Source organism: Artibeus jamaicensis, unplaced genomic scaffold (assembly GCF_021234435.1).
Source record: "Artibeus jamaicensis isolate MK-2021 breed Jamaican fruit bat unplaced genomic scaffold, CSHL_Jam_final contig_327, whole genome shotgun sequence".
In the NCBI taxonomy this organism is placed as follows: domain Eukaryota; kingdom Metazoa; phylum Chordata; class Mammalia; order Chiroptera; family Phyllostomidae; genus Artibeus; species Artibeus jamaicensis.
The window spans coordinates 1489755-1510461 of record NW_026521772.1 but is presented as its reverse complement, the minus strand read 5'-3'; the positions used below and the strand labels follow the sequence as shown (position 1 = coordinate 1510461).

General features: G+C 38.6%; 1 protein-coding gene across 3 annotated transcripts in view; it reads left to right on the top strand.

Annotated features, from left to right (window-relative positions):
• COP1 (COP1 E3 ubiquitin ligase) overlaps positions 1-20707 on the top strand; it is a 114343-nt gene that overhangs the window by 69664 nt on the left and 23972 nt on the right. For all 3 annotated transcript variants that reach the window (XM_037145577.2, XM_037145578.2, XM_037145576.2), the window contains 7 exons: positions 5707-5850; positions 8532-8640; positions 9032-9113; positions 9923-10039; positions 15721-15838; positions 18426-18550; positions 19614-19774. In XM_037145577.2, coding sequence (XP_037001472.1) covers positions 5707-5850; positions 8532-8640; positions 9032-9113; positions 9923-10039; positions 15721-15838; positions 18426-18550; positions 19614-19774 — 856 coding nt within the window. The remainder of the gene's footprint in view (positions 1-5706; positions 5851-8531; positions 8641-9031; positions 9114-9922; positions 10040-15720; positions 15839-18425; positions 18551-19613; positions 19775-20707) is intronic.

Genomic DNA, 20707 nt, shown 5'->3' with positions numbered 1-20707 from the left:
AACTAAAGGAGTTCATCACCACCAAGCCATTATTACATGAAATGTTAAAGGGATTTATGTAAGAAAAAGAAGACAAAAACTAAGAGCAATAAATTGCCAAAAAATACATATCTACCTACAAGAAACCTAAATAACAAACTAAGCCCTGGTGGGTGTGGCTCAGTGGATTGAGTGCCAGCCTGTGAACCAGAGGGTCACTGGTTTGATTCCCAGTCAGGGCACATGCCTGGGTTGTAGGCTGGGTCCCCAGTAGGGGGCGAACAAGAAGCAGTCACATACCAATGTTCCTCTCCCTTTCTCCTTCCCTTCCCTTCTCTCTAACAATAAATAAATAAAATCTTTAAAAAAGAAGAAAACTAAGCAAACAAGAACAGGGACAGAATCATGGACGTGGGCAGCGGCTTGATGGTTGCCAGATGGGAGGGCGCTGTTGGGAGTGAGTGCAGAGGTGGGGGATTGAGGAGTACAAATAGGCAGTTACAGAATTGCCGCGGGGACGTCAAGTACGTTGTAGGAAACGGAGTAGCCAGAGAACTTAGACACATGGCCCATAGACGTGAGCAATGGGGAGATTGTCTGAGGGGTTGGGAGATGGTGGGGGGTAAAGGAGGAAAATTGAAACAAGCATAATATCAAAATAAGTAAAAAGTAATTTAAGAAATTAAGTCTCCATTAATATTATTCAAGGGAAATATGTTTGTGTATTTTGAAATTAAAAATTTTTTTAATTTTATTTATTTATCTTTAGAAGAGAAGGGAAGGAGAGAAATATCAATGTATGGTTGCTTCTGGTGCATCCCCTGCTGGGAACTGGCCTGCTCCCCAGGCATGTGCCCTGACTGGGAATCGAACGGTGATCTCTTGGTTTGCAGGCCCGTGCTCAGTCAATCCACTGAGCTATACCGGCCAGGGCTGAAATTTAAAAATTTTATGAAAATGAATTTATTATTGTAATAAACTTTTATAAACCACTTGTTTTAAGAATTACTGGTGGTGATGGATAGCAGAAATGCATTTTATATAATAAGCAAGATTTTTTCCGGTGTTGACAGTATTACAGATGTCCCCCATTTTCTCCCTTCCTCCTGCCCCCACCAAACAAGCAAGATTTCTTACAGTTCTCTCGAACTTAACTGCAGAGCAGGTATGTTTTTAGTTAATTTGTTTAGCTTTTATTTTGTTTCTGTTTCAGCCATGCTGGTTACTCTGTATTATTTTTGTTTACATTTCATAATGAAAGCAGCTGAAATATTGTATTGGGAAATAAGAGATCATCTATTTTGGATAAGATCTGAGAAGCTTGCTCAAAACTTATTTTCACTTGAGTTCTTTAATGGTATGTTCTAGAGCTTAATTATGTGTATGTTTGGGAACAGAGCTGAGTAAATCTGTCCAGGATTGGAGACAAATGACTCATTATTTGAAAGTATTTAAATGCCAAGTCTCAGTTATATGGAAGTACTTGTATATTTTTTAAAGACAACTGTTTGTCTTTTTTCCCTTTTATCAAAATTTACTAGAAAAAATATTCTTTATGCTTTTTGGTCAGTATTTCTATTAAAATCTTATTGTTCCAATCTATCAAGAGCCTCCTTGATGTCTTGGGATACTACAAAAGAATACTGCACAGGTCCTGCAATAGCCCAATGTATTAAGAGCAAAACCAACCAGAATATAAGGAAATAGTGGTGGTGAAGTCGAAACAAAAAGTGAATTTTTTAAGATGAGAGTAGAGAATCAGCCAATAACAGCTAAACAATAACCCTTGTTGACAAAGAGTTGTGTCATGGCATAGTGACAGAAGAAATAATAGGCTTACATCATTAAATTAGTCCCTTTGTCAGGAAGCATTTTTATTTATGTCATTTTTTTCCTTGCAGTGTCTTCGTTGTTTTGGTAAGTTGGTGTCTAAACTTTTGTGTATTAAGAGCTGTAGCTGGAGAGACTTCCGCCAAGATGGAGGTTTAAGGTGGATGTGCCTGCCTCCTCACACAACCAAGTTTAGGGACAACTAAATATTAGCATCAGAAAACACAACCAGAACACGGAAAACTGAACTTTTCGGAAGTCCGCTAACAACAAATTCTTCGGCTCGACCGGTAAGGGGCGAAACCGGCGTCGGGTGAGGGGTTACAAAGGAATCGACCCGGGCGCGGAATCCAGACGCGCGAATCCAGTTGCACGGGTTCCAAACCCAGGATTGGACCTAGTGAGCGACTGAGCGGCCCACCGGGTGAGCGACTACGGAGGAGTCAGTGGGGAGGCGGTGGCAGCGAGTTGACTGAGGTTGCATGGTTGCACGCGGGTGAGGGAGTGAGCGCTTGGACGGGCGGCGGCGGCGGCAGCGCCATTTCCCCGCTCTGACCACGCCCCCACATACAGCGTCACAACCCAGCGACCTGGGAGTCCAAGGCGCCGCTCCTCCCACTTAAAGGGCCAGAACAGACCAAAAATGTTGCAGGAAGACCTCAAAGCCCCAGAGATAAATCTAAGTGACGAAGAAATAGCAAATCTCTCAGACGCACAGTTTAAAACACTGGTCATCAGCTTCCTCACAGATCTGGTGGACTATAGCCACAAATTAGAGAAACATATGAAGGCTAAATTAAGGGAAATGAATGGAATTCCACAGGAAAACCATAGAGATGAAAAAAAAACTGGGACTCAAATCAATGGAGTGAACCAGAAGGAAGAAAAAAATGATCAATCAGAAAGGAATGAAGAAATAAGAATTCAGAAAAATGAGGAGAAGCTTAGGAACCTCCAGGACATCTATAAACGCTCCAATATCCGAATTATAGGGGTACCAGAAGGGGGGAAAGACACAACCACCAGTGGAAAAACTATTTGAACAAATAATAAAAGAAAATTTCCCCAATCTGGCAAAGGAAATAGACTTCCAAGAAATCCAAGAAGCTCAGAGAGTACCAAAAAAGTTGGACTCAAGAAGAAACACACCAAGGCATATCATAATTACATTAGCCAAAATTAAAATGAAGGAAAGAATCCTGGAAGCAGCAAGAGCTAAGGGGACAATCACCTACAAAGGAGTCCCCATCAGGCTGTCAGCAGATTTCTCAAAAGAGACCTTATAGGCAAGAAGGGGCTGGAAAGAAATATTCCAAGTCATGAAATCTAAAGACCTACAACCAAGATTGCTCTACCCAGCAAAACTTTCATTTAGAACGGAAGGACAGATAAGGTGCTTCTCAGATAAGACCAAATTCAAGGAGTTCATCATCACCAAGCCCTTATTATATGAAATGTTAAAGGGACTTATCTAAGAAAAAGAAGTTAAAGAAACATGAACAGTGAAAGGACAACAAACTCACAGTTATTAACAACCACACCTAAAACGAAAGCAAACTAAAAGGACAGCTAGATCAGGAGTGGAAACATAGAAATGAAGATCTCAAGGAGGGTTAGCAACAGGGGAGTAGGAGGAGGAGACGGGGGGAGAAGGTACAGAAAACAAGTAGCATAGACAGTAGATAGAAAATAGATGGGGGGGGGGGGCAAGAATAGTATGGAAAATATAGAACCTAAAGGACTTGAGACACATGGACATAAACTAAAGGGGGGGTAATGGTGGGGTTGGGGGGGCAGGGTGGAGGGGAATGAAGGGGGGAATAGAACAACTGTAACAGCATAATTAATTCAAAAAAAATAAATAAATTTATTTAAAAAAAAAGAGCTGTAGCTGTATGTTATCTTTTACTGGTACAACCTTGGAATGCTGCTGATTGATTAGCATGTGTATTTGTAGGAAAAGTATTTAGGGATAATATCACTGGTTCTCCCATGAAGGTCCTAAGTTAATAGGATTTCAGTTCCAATAACTCTGTGCTTTCCCAGGCCCAGGAACACTGTTTCCTTCAGTGACATGAGGTTGTGAGTACAGAACAAGTGGGGATAGGTGAGTCGTTGGCATCAATTTAGTCCCGTTGTGTTAGAGTCCATTGGCCCGTGGCGAGGCGGCAGCTCAGGGGAGGGGGTCGTACCAGTAAATCTGTTGTATTGCTGCTTAGCCATGTTTTATTGGAGGGAACATTTGCTGATTTATTCTGTAATCGCTGACATTTAATGAAATTCCTTTGAAATTTTTATAAATAAGGATTTAAAACTATAATGAAAAGTTTTCATCTCACCGTGTTTTTATGGGAAATATTTTCAATGTGTACTTGTTTTTCTTATTCATCATCAGCTCCACAGAGCTTCTTACTGAGTTATTAACTGACCATGAACTGTTCTGTGAGAGGATATCAGAGGTGATCTGTAAAGTGTGTCCTGTGTGTGTGTGTGTGTGTGTGTGTGTGTGTGCATTCACAAGTGTTTGATATGTGCAGAGTGCAACCAGCACCCCATCCATAATGTGTGTCCTGTGGGTGTGTGTGTGCATTCACAAGTGTTTGATACGTGCAGAGTGCAACCAGCACCCGTCCATAATGTGTGTCCTGTGGGTGTGTGTGTGCATTCACAAGTGTTTGATACGTGCAGAGTGCAACCAGCACCCGTCCATAAAGTATGTCCTGTGGGTGTGTGTGTGCATTCACAAGTGTTTGATATGTGCAGTGTGCAATCAGCACACCGTCTCAGCCACGTAAGCTGGCTTACTCTGGGCAAATTACTTCACCTCCAATCCTCAGTTTCTGTGTGTGAGAGATGTGGATAAAAATAATACCTGTCTCATGGGGTTATTATGAGAATTAAATGAGTTAATACATGCAGTGGTTACAGTTAGTGAATACATACAGTTAATACATACAGTGGTTAATAGTGAATTTTAGCTGTTGTTACATAATTAATTATAGATCAGTGGGAATTCTTACATATTCTCTAGCCTTGTGGCGAAGCTGAACTCATTGACAAATAATGTATGTGATGCTTTATTTTGGTTTTAATTCCTTTAGGTCACTTAGGTTTCTTGCTGGTTATATAACAACTTTGTTGAGGATATGGATTAAGTTCTGTGGAAGTGCATGAGGCGCACTTTGCTTTGGGGTGGCTTGTTTAAGAACTTGTATAAAAGTCAGAAGGATGCATTCCTAAGTAACTCTAAAAAAGGGAGATTTTTCATTTTTCCCTTGTTTGTGATATAAGGACCCTGTATTGGGGGTCAGCAAGTCTGAGACCACATTTGGGGGGTTAGGAGTGGATCGGGGAAATGTAACGATAATTTAATGACTCCATTTCATGTGCATTTTATCTCTTTTTCACCCCCACCCCCAAGCTACTTCAGTAATTCTCTTGGATACCAGTTTATTTGTAAGAGTGATATTAAATACTGTGAAATTCTGCTATCACCACAAAACAGTAGGGAGGGGAACATAGCTGCAATTTATGGGAAAGATTAATTAGTGACTCTCTTTGCACTTATTCTTAATACAGCAAATCATTAAATCTTTCCTTCATCATTACTGAACCTGAAATGAAAAACAAGTTTCCAGAGACAAAATAGCCATCTATGCACAGAATGGGCAGCTGTGCGCGTCTTGCCACCACTCGGGGTTTTTGTGCCCGGGTTGTAACCTCACCTGGACCCGGGGCCTAGCCCAGTGCAGTCGGGGGGCCTTTCAAGTCAGTCTCTCATCCCTGCAAACAGAATCACTTCAGAAGTAGAAAAAAAGAAATTTTGGAAAGTTGCTGTTGTAAACGTCACAAGGCCAGGCAAATGGTCTTACTGACCAAGTGTACTTTTCTCCCTAGTATTGAGTTTGACCGGGATTGTGACTATTTTGCAATTGCCGGGGTGACAAAGAAGATCAAAGTGTATGAGTACGGCACAGTGATTCAGGATGCGGTGGACATTCATTACCCTGAAAACGAAATGACCTGCAATTCTAAAATCAGGTACTGGACAGTATTTTCTTGGCATAACACAGTGTGTATACAACAGTGGTTCTTATAATCAGTGTGTTTTGCTGTGTATGATGCGCTCCTGTGTATAATGTACACACACGTTTTGGGCCCAAAGTTTCAGCGGGGAAAAATCTTGTGTTTTAATTTGTTAATAAGTTCATTATTTATTTATTTATTTATTTATTTATTTATTTATTTATATTTAGATACTTGTATTTTGTATTATCATATTCCAGGGGATTATTTTGCATATAGATATCATTACTGCTTTCTAGAGTTACACTTTAACACATAAGCCTAAATAAAAGAATTTAAAAACACTTATATAGATACAGAATAAGTACTACCCATGTATAAGGTGCGTCCTTATTTTTCCCTCAAAAATTTGGGCAAAAAAATACACGTTATCCACAGCCAAATATGGTAGGTAGGATGAGTTTGTTATTTTACTTTTCTGTGAAACTCCTTGCTATTATTACCTACAGAGGATGCATCGGAGTATCTTTTTTTATAGATGTTGGTTGCTTTTCTCCTGTGGTTATCATTTTTCAGTTTGTCAAATGAAAGCCATTTTTTTTTTCATGAAATCAAGTGAAAGATCCGTGTTGTAGGTGGCCTTTCATGAGGTGTGGGAAAAAGGATTACTGTAGCTGGCCTGTGAACGGTGTCTGGAAGTCAGTAATTTCTCCCTGACATGCACATCTCTAAATATTATAATCGTTTACAGTTTAGGAAGTCTTTTTACAAGAATATTCTGCTTCTTTTCATTCAGGGCATAATACTTAAATTTCATGTTCTAGGGGTTAGAGTTCATAGTTAGTACAGTGAAATACTACATTGTTAACAGTACTCACACTTGGAATACTGTTTAAAGTCCAGGAACGGGGTTCTGTTTTTGATTTGCAACCCGCAAATCTTAGAGGAATCCTGGAATCTGCATTTTTAAATAATCTTCCTAAGCCAGTTCATGGACACTGGCTCACAAGGGAGTGATGTAAGAGAATCATCTAATGGTAGATTGTTTAGGACCCTGAAGGTTTCCCAGTCGTCCTTGTGCCTTTTTTATCCGAGTGAATGACACATAGAGTGTGTGTGTGTTTAACAAAGTTAATAATGTATCAAGTATTGCGGTCTTGATATAATTTGTTTGTTGTAGCTTTCCTTTTTGTGTTCTAATTCATTCATGAAAATGATGGACTTCGTAATTTGTGAGCTGCTCATTTATCAGTGGCGCTTACCATTAAAAACCCATTATAGTTTATGTCCTAAGTGGAAAGAATGTGACGTGTAGGAGATACAACTTTATTGAATACTTCTTACGTGGCAAGCATTGTCCCAAGCAGACCTATGAGATAGTTACTTTTATTGCCTGTTTTATACATAAGGAAGCTAAAACACAGAGAAGTTAATAAACTTGCTTCAGTTTAGCCAGCTCGTCTCTGGAGGAGCCAGGCATCAGACAGTAGTTTGGTTCAAAAATATGTGCTCTTAACCATTTCATGCTCCTCTTTTATAAAATAGAGCCCATAAGAGTAATGCCCATTTTCTACAGTTGTGCTTTAAATAAAGCCACATAATACACTCAGCATATAACACATGGCCCATATCAAGAATTCATAGTAGATGTTACTGTATTGAAATTTTGGATTAGAAAGTTTACCCCTTCTGTCTTGACACATGTGAAAATATGGCAGTACTTTAAGCACCTTGGAGTGAATGGCAGATGCTTTATAAGGCAGGACGTTGTGGACTTGGGACTGAAAGAATCTGTATGTAAGCACGCCTAAAACCAGTTTGGAGCTAGAGTGAAAGTGAGGTAAATTACCCAAAGCCACAGCTAGTCAGCAGCAGGTCTGGATTTGAGCTCGGGTCTATCTAAATCCAATTTAGCTTTTAACTGTTCCATATAATTTCACCCAGAAATTCAAGTAAATATATTTAAACATGCAAATTAATTCATCCAATCTCTGAAATTCAGCATGAATGCAACTAGTGGAGAGCAAAAGGTTTTATTATGTTCATATGCTTGGAAGTCATCTAGGTTAATTGCTTTCAAAGTGGGTTCCTTAATGTGCTATATGCTTTACTAATTGCACGATTCACATCTGTGTCTCAGCAAAACCGTACATTTTTAGATGTTGCATTCTCAGTTTTGGAGTGCTTGAGAGGAGCAGAAACTATGAATGTTAAAACTTTAATTCTCGCTGTTAAATGACTTTAATTGGAATTTCAGTCATAAGATTCTGTTGGTTAAGATGTTTTTTGGATGTAAAGTGAAGCTCAGTTTAAACTAGTTTACTGGCTTTTGTGGTTTGGCACAACTGGATTCAGGGGCCTAAACAATCTGACTCAGTCTCTGGCATTCTGCCCCAGCAGGCTTTGTGCCCCTCCAATCTCTGTTAGCTTCATCCAGAGGTATACTTTCCTCCCAGTATCAAAGGCAGCCCGTGGCAGCCTTAGGCTCATATCCACCTTCCAGATAGCAATGGGGTGAAAAGTGGTACCACTGGTTATTACTCGGTAGTTTCAATAGAAAACTCTGGGAATTAATTGATAGATTTCTTTCTAGAACATTTCAAAGGGTTCTAATCTTTCTAGACACATCAAAATCCTTTGTCCATTGTTATGTATTTTTACATAAAGTGAGATTTAAATATATGTGTTTTGTTCAGCTGTATCAGTTGGAGTAGTTACCATAAGAACCTGTTAGCAAGCAGTGACTATGAAGGTACCGTCATCCTATGGGATGGGTTCACAGGACAGAGGTCAAAGGTCTATCAGGTAAGTAAAGATACTATTATTTGTTTTAAGAATCACATTTTTGCTTTCTTCTTAATTGTAAAGCTTCATATGCTTTATAATGAATAACTTAAAGTCACTATTTAGCATTTTTTATACCAATGTAAAATTAAATAAAACTTTCAGAATCATCTTCCCAAACTTTTGCATTTGCAGAATGTATCCCATTTTAGTAAACATATATGATATATAAAATGTTTGGAACTACTTTGCGTGTCTTTTGTTTCAGTAGGCTATTCTCTTCCCCCCACCATAGCAGTAAATTGATATCAAGTGGTTTTTTGTATTGTTTTGTTTTGTTTTCTTGCTTTCTTTATTTTAAAATCTGTGTTCTCTCTGAGACCATTTTGTCTTCCTTCCACACCTTCTACAGGAGCATGAGAAGAGGTGTTGGAGTGTTGACTTTAATTTGATGGACCCTAAACTCTTGGCCTCAGGCTCTGATGATGCAAAAGGTACCGTTCGAATCACCTTTTCTCCCCCCCCATATCCTTTATTCTCTTTACTGTCAGAGATGCAGATATGTGCTGAAACTTGCACTAACCCTTTGTGCTTACTGACTGTTCAAAAAATAACCCGAACCCCCAAATCTACATCTGTTTTGGAATGAAAGAAAAATGAATATATTGCATCTTTATTATAATCTTTGCTGGATTCATGCCAAATGGTGACATTTTTGTAACCAATTTCTTTATATATACGCCATCGAATCAACTTTTTTTCCTGAAACATTTAGACATCTTTGCATTCTGAATTATATTGAATTATAGTGTCTGTTGTTAATTCTATTATGATTTTGACCAGGATTGTGACCTGTATCCTGAAAATATATTTTACACGTGATTCTAGTGTCTAGTAAGACATTTTCGTTAAAAATGGCAAGGTGGTCGCTCTAGGACCTTCCAGGTCAACTGCTCACCTTTCTGCATGTGCTGTCAGGTCTGACCTGCTCTGATCATCAGCTTTCCGCTCCCTAATCATTGCAAATCTCCGCGCAGGTCACTGGGATGGACTTAGTTATGGGCTTTAGTTGTAGAATGAGCTTACCTCTGTGTTGTTTTCTGACCTTAAAACTAGGCTCTCTTGGTTTCAATTCACTGTTCTGTCCCCGAGTTGTTCTGTTTAAACATTTTTGGTCCTAGGAAACCAAAATGCTTTAGCACAAAAACACAGCTGTAGCAGTAGGCAAACTTCCTAGGTAACAGAAGCATTTGCTCACGTATTGTTTACTCTTTCTGTGTGTTTTCTTGTCCTCTTTTCTTAGTGAAGCTGTGGTCTACCAACCTGGACAACTCGGTGGCAAGCATCGAGGCGAAGGCTAACGTGTGCTGTGTTAAGTTCAGCCCCTCCTCCAGGTACCATTTGGCTTTCGGCTGTGCAGGTAAAACATGCAAGCAGATGTGTCTTCTTTTGATATTGGTTGAGTATCACATCTAAGATGAAAGGGCATTTTAAAAACCAACAATTCTATAGGTCTAAATTGTGTTTTTGTTGTTGGACTCTAAAGTAGAAGAATGCATTATGCCCCCATTACTCATGTGTTGCTGTGCCTTCATCTCAGTCTTTTGTCACCAAGTTCAGTACATAAAGGTGGGTTGGTGATTATTTTGGTCATTGGTCCTCTAAGTCTTAGACTGTGTGAATTAATGCTGATTCACAAACTTAGGTCATAGTGATGTTTAAGCCATTAAGACAGGAATCTTTCTTTTTTTTTAAATTTTTTAAAAATATATTTTTTAAGATTTTATTTATTTATTTTTAGAGGGGAAAGGAAGGAGAGGAGAGAAACATCAGTGTGTGGTTGCCTTTCATGGGTCCCCTGCCAAGAACTGGCCTGCAACCCAGGCATGTGCCTTGACTGGGAATTGAACCGCGATCGTGTGGTTCACAGGCCCGCGCTCAAGCCACTGAGCTATGCCAGCCAGGGCTGGAATCTTTCTTTTTTAATTAAAGGAAACAAATTAATCACTTCAGTCATTTGTTGAGTGCCTATGATGCACAATTACCCACCTAGGGACAGTGAACAAAACGCGTAAAGTCTTGTATCATGGAGCCCTTGCTCACATCGAGAGTGCTCATGAAATGTTTACTATCACAATAATAGCAAAGAGCCCCGGTTGGTGTGGCTCGCTGGATTCACTGCCGACCTGCAAACCAAAAGGTTTCTGGTTCGATTCCCAGGCAGGGCACATGCCTGGGCTGCGGGCCAGATCTCCAGTTGGGGGTGTGCAAGAGGCAGCTGATCAGTGTGTCTCAAATACTCATGTTTTTCTTCTTCTCTTTCTCCTTCCCTTCCCCTTTTCCCAAAAGTAAACAAATAAAATTTTTAAAAAATAATAATAGCAAAGAAATTTTTGCTACAGAATTTTTAAAAAGTAGGATAATTTTTTTCAAACTCTAGTGACTTATTTTGAGGCGTTGAAATAGGGGTTACTACCAGAGCAGGCCTTAAGAAGGTGGTAGTCCTTACTTCATTCACTGCTGTTCATTGTACCTTGCACTGGCTAAAACATGCCTTTAATTACAAGTTACTGCTAGAAAACAAAGACTGCTGTTGAATCGTCTTCATGTAGAATTGAAACATTTTTAAAAATACAGACTATTACCTAAATGTTTCTTTTAAGCTATAAAACGTCCTTCAAACCATATTGTTTATTTTACCACTGAGAGCAGTACGAAGTCATAATCATGAGGTTGCTTATTAAATACCATTTGTAATAATGAATTTGACATTGGGAGTGGGTTGTACATTGTGAAACATGGCTTCTGGAATGATGAGAAATAGATAATCAGTGTGTGAGCTGCCTATCAATTACCTTTTGACTTCCTACTGTGCAGACCCCTCGGGGGGTGCCCACGTGGGTGGCTGGTTCTCAAGCTGATTCTCAGCTGCCCTGCCTGTCTGTGTCTTCATTTACAGCTTACATTTCCTTAGCGAACAATGGATCTCGTTTTCTGTACTTTTACTTCATTATCTTGCTCTTTTCACCTTTTGTCATAAAATGATGCCTAATGAACCTTTTTTTGTTGTTGATTTTTTTGGTTTTGTTTTATTTTTTACTGGAGCTTACACCTTGAGAAGTTTCCCAAAGTAGACTAAAAATTCACAAGCATTTCCATTAAAATATCAAGTCCTAAATTTATGGTCCCCTTGAAAATAATAGATCAGGGATTTTAAACTACCTTCTTCTGATTATATTGAGAAAAAGGCTTTAAATTTCATTTTAAACCTTTTAAAATCTATTCCTAAGTCCTGAGATTATCCAAAACATGCTTTTACGAAAAAAGAAGATAACATTTTTAACGTAAGGGTGGAAGTGTTTATTAATTGTCTGTTACTTGTTTAGCAAGGACATATTCTGACTGTGTAGGAAAAGGTATAGGAAAATTATCTTTTCTCCAAGTATCTTCTTTAAAGCCAGTTTGGGAGAGCATTGTAAGACGAAAGTAAATAGAACTCTAGCCATCTGTGGTTTTAATAAAATATTAGAGTCGCTTGCGTGCTAACTTGAACCATATTGCAATTTTAAAAATTCTAATTAGTATAACAGATAGGAAATATGGGTACTCTTAAAGTGTTCTCTTTAAAATTATAATAGTTCTCCCCCCCAGGAATTAGTGATGGAAATCAAAGATAAAATTACTGTTGCTCTTACTGAGGACTGTCATTTATGGTAATACATATTCATCGGGAAGGAATAATGTTACTAGAACAAACAGGAATTCTAAAATATTCTACTGAACACTGTTATCCGTAAACATTTTTGTTCTGGCTACTGCGAATTGTTACTCTCAGTGAACTAAATCAGGCCATACACTTAAACACCATGTCTTTTCCCATTTTCAGTCCGTTCTAGTTTTTGTGATTTGGCACATGATAACTCTTGGGCTTCAGAAGAAAGAATTAACCTTTTCGGGTTCGGGGTTTTTGTTGTTGATTAAATCTCTTTTTAAATATTGGTACTGTGTTACTCCCCTTACTCGAACCCTTTCAGTGGCTTCTCGTTGCCCGAAGAATGAGAAAGTGTTTTGCTTTCTGTTCTGGGCCCTGCACGAGCAGCCTCATTGTTCCATCTACGCCTCTCATGGCGATTCCTCTCTGAACGTTTTCACTCAACAGAATCTTATAAAGCTTCATTTCCTATAAAGATTTCTTGATTCTCAGTAAAGCTATCTGAGGCTATCTTACATATGCAGCTTTAAAAAAATTATCTACATTGAAATTGTTTGCATTTGCTTACACAGATAGTAGAAGACTAGATCCTCATTCTCAGCTCTCATATGTTACAGATAAAGCTTAAGTTCTCGTGACCAAACACGATTAAACTGTCTCCTCAAAGGTACTGCATAGTTTTACAGGTGTGTTTCCGTAGGTAGACAGTATTTCTTGTGGAGGAGACCAATGAGTATTTTTGGAGTGGATTTGAAAGATGACTGTTTACACGATATGAAACACACAAACCTGGAATATTTTCAGATCTCTGAAGTGTTCCTGGACTAGCTTCTACTCTTCTCCCTGCTCCCCCAACACCCCTGTCACCAAAATATAATTAATTCCTTTCAACTTGAGAACCTAGTCTAGGTTAAGCGGCTATGAAATCTAATTTATTTCATGTTATGGAGTTAACATGGAGGAACTGGGTGAGGTAGACATGTAGTTGCCCCAGGTGACATTTACTGTATTTTCCTGTCTTGTCTAAGGAATGGGAAACATTTTAGGTTCGTTAGGTTTATAAATCAGCCGTGCCTTTTATACAGTGGTTGCCAGTGGGGATGAAGTCTTTTCTTTAACATTTAAATAAATTGAATGTCTGAATATTTATTTAATAAATCTTGATTCGTGTCGTAACATCCACGAGCATGCATTTCAGTTATCTAGACTTCCATAGATAATAGGAGGAGATGACTATCAAAGACATTTTATTTTCAAGTTTCCAAGTAATTTGAATAAAGGAAATGGCATGCATAAAGCCAGTATTTAAAAAACAAATTAGTCTATTACTTTATCATAAATAAAATATACTTGTTATAGTGCTAGAATCTAGAAACAACTTTGAAGCACCCAGTAAATCCTTCATTTACTTATGTGTCTTGCCTTCCAGCCCATAATTAGCCCACTAGCTAGATCTTTAAACAATGAGCTTCACAAGAAATTTTATATTTGTATTACATGCAGAGATATTTTTAAGTCAGGTATCTTTTATTACAGAAATAATCATTATTCATTTTTGAAACTAAATTGAATAATCAGTACAAACACTTGGGAAGTATGAAGTGCATGATAAAATCTCAAGTGACACCATTAAAATAACAGAACCAAAGTACAAAATCCAAACTTGTTATTTGGTTAAGGGGCAGGGACAGTAAAATATTTGACTTATCTAAAAACAAGCAAGAAAGGAAAGGTAGGGGGAAGCATAGAAAACTTAGGATAATTAAAAAAATGAAAATAGCTCATTGACAGAAATTCAAATATATCTAAGTAATCGGAAATGGAAATGGGTTAATGGGTCCAAATGAGAGATGGTCATTAGTTCTGTGTGTCATTAGTTCACACATCTAAAGGCAAGGATTAACAGACTAGTTAAAATGTTCAAAATGCAATACTACACTCTCTGTAAGAGATACATGTAAAACAAGGATAAGAAAAAGTACATGCAGCAGCTTTATTTGGACAGAGGAGTAGATAGCTGACAGAGATTATATTGCCTAGAAGCTCGGAAAATATGGAATTTTCGGAAAGTTGGTGCAGGAAAATGACACTGTCATTCTGCCTCGTGAAATATACCAAACCAGATCCAGGTGAGCGGCACAAGACGAGAGCAAGCATCTTCATCATCTTTTAGCAGGGGACACCTGAAGATGCAGAAACTATAAACTATAGATGAAGGCTAGATACATTTGGCTGTTATAAAATTTAAGACCTTTGTTCATCAAATAATACCTGAAAGAAATAATTTTTTAAGTCATTAATTGGGGGGAGATATTTACAACATATGTATGGCTTAGTATTGCTGTACAGAATACGTGAGGAACTCTTCCAGGTAATGAAGCAAATGACAGATACACTCTAGCCTTGCCCCTCAAAGTGTAGTCTGCCCAGTGGAACAAACCCACCTTGTAATGCTAGTAGGAATGTGAAATGGGACAGTCAGCAGTTTGTCAGTTTCTTTAAAAGTTAAACACAAAACTATCGCATTTCCCAGTGATTACACTTTCATAAGTACCTACCCAAGACCTGAATGTGTGTCCACACAAAGACTTCGATGCGATTGTTCTTAGTGGCATTATTAATGATAATAAAAAAAGAAAACATCTCACTGGTAGGTGCACAGACGAAATGTGGTAGATCCAGCCAGAGGATGCTCATCAGCAATAAAAAGGAATGAACTGCTGACACATGTTAAAACATGGGTGAGCTAGAAAAAGCACGTGAGGTGTAAGAAACCACATGGGGGAGCCGCTGTCGTGCGGGTTCCATTTGTACCGATTGTCCAGACGAGGTGTATTGATACACAGGTAGATGCAGTGATTGCCTAGTGCGGTAGGTGATGAATGGGCCTATGGGGTCTCGCTGGATGGGGAAAATGTTCATTAAATTTAGTGAACGTCAGGAATTTTATACTTACAGTTTTTATTATGTGCACAGTGTCTCTCATAAAAGTGTATTGGGAAAAGCAAATGTGGGAAGTAAAATTAGATAGCATTATGTTTAGCCAGAAGCCCAGAATATGAAATTACCTTTTAATAAAGCCATAAAATTTAGAGACTCATTTTTGAATTTCCAGTTACTTTGAACCCGCACTGCTGTTTCTGGACCAGGATCATAGGGAATGTGTGTGCGTTTGCATTTTGTGATGCAGCCATGTTTTCCTGGATTCGCGGGGGAAACCATTATACCATTTATATCTTTGAAAAGAAGTCATAGTCCTTCATTTTCTGGCTATTACAGGTTGACATTGACTGAAATATTTGAGAAAAACACCCAAAGCAGTTAACATTAGCTTGGCTTCCCTTTTCTCCATTTACGACATTTTTCTGTTCTGTTTTGTTCTGTTTTAGATCACTGTGTCCACTACTATGACCTTCGTAACACTAAACAGCCCATCATGGTATTCAAAGGGCACCGGAAGGCAGTTTCTTACGCAAAGTTTGTGAGCGGTGAGGAAATTGTCTCTGCGTGAGTATTACTCTCTTCAGGGGTTGAACTTGACGTGGAGCTGTGTCCGCCTCTACCATGTCCTGGTGTCCCCAGGGGTGTACGCACTTCTTCTTAAGTAGTAGTTTGTATAACTCGTCTAATTAAAATACGTGCATATTCTGATCTGTATTACTCACTTTAATATGTTGTGTGATTAAAACCCTGATTACACTAATTTTTAATGTCATCCCCTTAAATATTTGAACTTCAGACTGAGTTTCAGACACCGTTTTCCCATTAAGTGAGAGACAACATAGTTGAAGGAATAGAATGAGAAGTGTTATATTTATAAGTCAACTCTAGTGTGACTTTTGGTTTTAAGTAATATTTGGTTGACTTTTATGATTCCATGTTTCTTGACCTCCCTATGATTTCATGGTGAGTTTTACATGTGTTTTGGAGAGAACTTTCCAACTATGAGTGCTTATACCCAACACATAGAGACTTCTGACCTAGAGAGTCATAACATACAGCTTTTAGTTGTCTTTTATTTTGTTTAAAGGTAACAAGATGTCAACCAGGTAAATAAGTCTCAGTGGCCAAAATATTGTTGACAAAGCCTTGCTGCTAACAGAGGTGGTCCCTTCTTTCTACCAGCCATTTCATACCCTAGTAAACGCTCGCTCCTAATTTCCCTCTTTTTTTTTTTTCTTCTCAAGCTAAATGATAAGTTGTTTTCTTTTTTTCACTTAGTTTCATATCTCTCTTAGGACATTATTGCCAGGTCCTCAGACTTGGTATTCCCTACCACATCTACCTTCATGCTGGTTGCCCAAGATAAGAACTTGGTGATTTGAATTGAGTTACAAAAAAGGGAACCAAAGAAAATGGGAACCAAGCTTCACAGAGGGAGGCGGTGTTGGTCATTCGTTCACACATCTAAGCCAAGTGGGAATCCGACAAAAAGTATCTCAGCATTAGGAGTGAGGACAGGCAGTAAATAATTAAAATTTTGTTCAGATTTAAATATAGTAGATATATTTTTCTTTAATTTCAGATTTATAAATGTCAAATCAGTTTATTTCAACTAGTTAAAGTATACGTACAGTTAGTTGTATATACTGGAAGTTTCAGTTGACCTTATTGATGTGAATATGTCTGTGTTTAAACCAGTTTTTTATTCTTCTTAGTTTTTATAAATCAAGGTGATTTTTCTCTTGGACATACTGAAGTTTAGAAGTATTTAGAACAAAATCATTCATAAGTATATTTGGAAATATTAAAAAGTAAGGTTAAAATATACATATTGCTATAACCTCTGAATTCTTGGATAATTATAAAATATATATGCATGTAAAGGATATTCAGAACAATACTGTTAAGCAGAAAATTTTTAAAAAATAATATAAATACCTAAGAGCAGATGTTATGTTGAAAAAATGGTAAGCAATAGAGAAGTATTTCAGGAGTTTGGGGTTTGGCCTCCGAGATAAGACACATTCAGTCTTGGCTCTCTACTAATTACTAGCTCTGGGACCTTGAAAATGCCTCCAGCCTTCTCATCTGTTTCCTCATCTCTAAATGGAGTAAATAACAGTACTAATTTTGTTGTGAATCTTTAAATAAAATATGTATATACAACCGTTATGGTGCTTTATTGAATGAATGTTAGAGTAAGAGAAAAGATGATTTGTTACACAGTCATTGGTAAAGATGCAGAAATGATTTATTTTACAGAAAAAATGTAACACAAATTAATGAATGGAGAAGCAATTTACAAAATAATATGTATGGTATGACCCAGTTTTTGTAACAAAAAGAGAAAAACAAAACATGTAGCTTTATTTAAGTCCCTAGACTATCTTTATATGATAGAATTACCAGTGATTTTTATATTTGGTCCTTTTTGGGGGGTCAGTAACTACTTTTGCATATTATTTCAGTAAGATGACCTGCTTATGTAGACCATTCAACCATTTGCAGGGAGGCCCAGCCTTTTGGTGTCTCTGGGCCACACACTTAATACACTGTGACATGTGATCACAAAATCTCATGGTGTTTTAAGTAAATTTGTTACTTTGTGTGGGTCCTCATTCACAGTCATCCCGGGCTGCATGCGGCCTGCGGGCCGCAGGTTGGACACCCCTGATTCCACCCCTGAGGGTAGAACTGAGCTGTGAAAATGGTTTATATTCAGTGTACCAATGCCATTCAACAGGTGAAAAGTGAACCAAGCAAATAGAACAATCCCATTCGTGAAATTAGCACAACTCCCAATACAGCTTTCTCATTTGATGGTTACCAATGACTAACGTTTATTAATGTCCAGATACTACTGAAAGCATTTTTAAATGATTCAGTTTTCAAAATATTTTATCATAAGACTCACCTGACTCTGTGAGGAAGGAATCATTACACTCCACATTTAACTGATGAATAAAACTTAAAGCAGAGAGGTTATATCACTTCCCCAAGGTCAAAACCAAATTAATGGCATACGAGCGTTCTGACTCAGTCCTGCTCCAGATTCTGCATTCTGAACCACCAAACTGATCGCCTCTAATTAGTAGTGATGGGTTTCACGCCATGAAATCTGAAATGCTGTAGCTCTGTGTGTTCACCGCAGCTCGACAGACAGCCAGCTGAAGCTGTGGAATGTTGGGAAGCCGTACTGTCTGCGGTCCTTCAAGGGCCACATCAACGAGAAGAACTTCGTGGGCCTCGCTTCCAACGGGGATTACATAGCCTGTGGTAAGGAAGCCGTCTCTTCCTAGACTTTTCCACAGGCGTCTGTCACTGACAGGGCTTTCGGTGGAACTCGCCTGCGAGGTCAGGAAACAACCCGCGCACTCAAAGGCAGCAGGTTGAGCTTCCTGGATTGCACCGCGTCAGTCCCTGCCCTTCTCTGCGGACCCTGACAGACCCTGACCCCGTGCCGTGCTGTGAGGCTGGCGCATACGTGCTTGGTCGTTCTCCACCGTGACATGTATACATGCTCCGTAAAAGACAGAAAACATTTCTGCTAATATCCTGACTTTGGAGACATTACTTGTCTTCTCCAGCTTGGTATTCATTTTCCCCTGTAAAATGGTTTCTTCATTTAGCAGTCTGTGTGGGTAGTCTTGATCTGCTAATCTGGGGACTTTTTATTGTTGATAATTTATACATTTTCTAATCAGAAGTAGAAAAATCAAATTTAGTATTGTTCAAATGATACATCATTAGATACACGTATCTAATGCCTGAACATACGAACTTTCATTGGTACCTTCAAGTGACTTGGCCGTTGTTGAGTGAGCCCAGCCGAAACAAGTCTCTGCCTAATTACTACTTCCCATAGACGCTCAGCAATACAGATTTCTGGGCCACTCACTGACAGGGCAGGGCCTTCATTGGGGAGTGAGAAATAAGTTTTGTAGGTTATTAAAATTTACCTCTGTAGGTGCAATAACTTTCTTTTTTCTCTCTAGATGAAATCATTCTAAATATAATGAAAGATTCATGCAGTAGTAACAATTTTTAAGTTTTTCTCTAGACCTTCCCTAGAAATGATTTTTATATGGTAATCTCAGCCTGAAATTACCAATGTTATTGTATCATTTAGCAATGATTATTTCTTTAGTAAGGTATAGATAGCTTTTTTATGTGAATTCTTTTCTGACATGATTCTCAAGAAATCCTGGACTCTGGTCTTTCAGATTGAACCATAAAGGATTGTAAGCCTCTGAGGTTAAACAGTGATAAATCACCTTATGAATGTGCTGCCCTAATTCTGAGTTGTCTCACTCTGAAGAAGTGTTGTGTTATTTTTCAGGAAGTGAGAACAACTCTCTGTACCTGTACTATAAAGGACTTTCTAAGACTTTGTTAACCTTCAAGTTTGATACAGTCAAAAGCGTTCTCGACAAAGACCGGAAAGAAGACGACACGAACGAATTTGTCAGTGCCGTGTGCTGGAGGGCGCTGCCGGACGGGGTGAGTTTCCAGTGGTTTTCTCACCGCTGTGTCTGATACGATGCTTTATGTCTGTGTGTGCACAGATGAGTTTTTAAAGTTTAAAATGTAAAGTGATCGTGACGTGCATTTTCTTTTTTGCTCAGCCTTGCGTCAGAGAAGGAAACAGGCGTCTTAGTCATTGAAGTGTCGCTCCCGGTGCAGTGGCGTGCTGGCGCGGTGTTTCTCCCGGGCGCCCAGAGCACTGCGTGTGCCGCGGGTGCGGCCCCGTCACACTGCCTCTCCAGTCCCCAGGGTGTACACTGCTTCCTTCTTCCCTCCGTGACCACACGCAGCGTGTGCTCAGTAGAGGTTCAGCTGGACCTGATACCGCATTAGGAGGAAGTAGTTTCGATGTGGCTGGAGGGGAGTGGTCTATACACACAACTAATTAAATACCATTTCTGGCCAAATTATTCTTTACAAAATACCATTACACAGGAATATTTAAACATTTAATTTCTTAACAGGAAAGTTGCACTTCTTGTTCGCAAAAAATGTTTTCCCAAAGTCGTCACTTACTCGTGCACTGTAGAGTACAAGCTTTCTAATAAGTTATGATGGAGAAATGATTTATTCTGATTTTCATAACCATTGTTCTTTAATGTCATCTTTCTAAAAATAGCTTTTTAGGTGCTTGCTTGCTTGGTTTTATTTTTGATGGAAAAAAATTCTTGTTGTTGGGTACTTTAAGATACCTGAGTTCCAGATACAGTTTAACTTTAATAAGATACAGTCTGCTGATACCTTATTTAAAGTTCTCTCTCTCAATTTCTAGTTTTGGTAATGACAGACTGAGCAGTTTGGACCAGTCCTCCCTCGAAGTAGAACTAGCAAAGTTGGGCCAAGTGTGTGTATTATAAAAACCAAAAAGCTGTTTGAAAAATGGGAAAGTAAACAAAATAGGAAAGAATC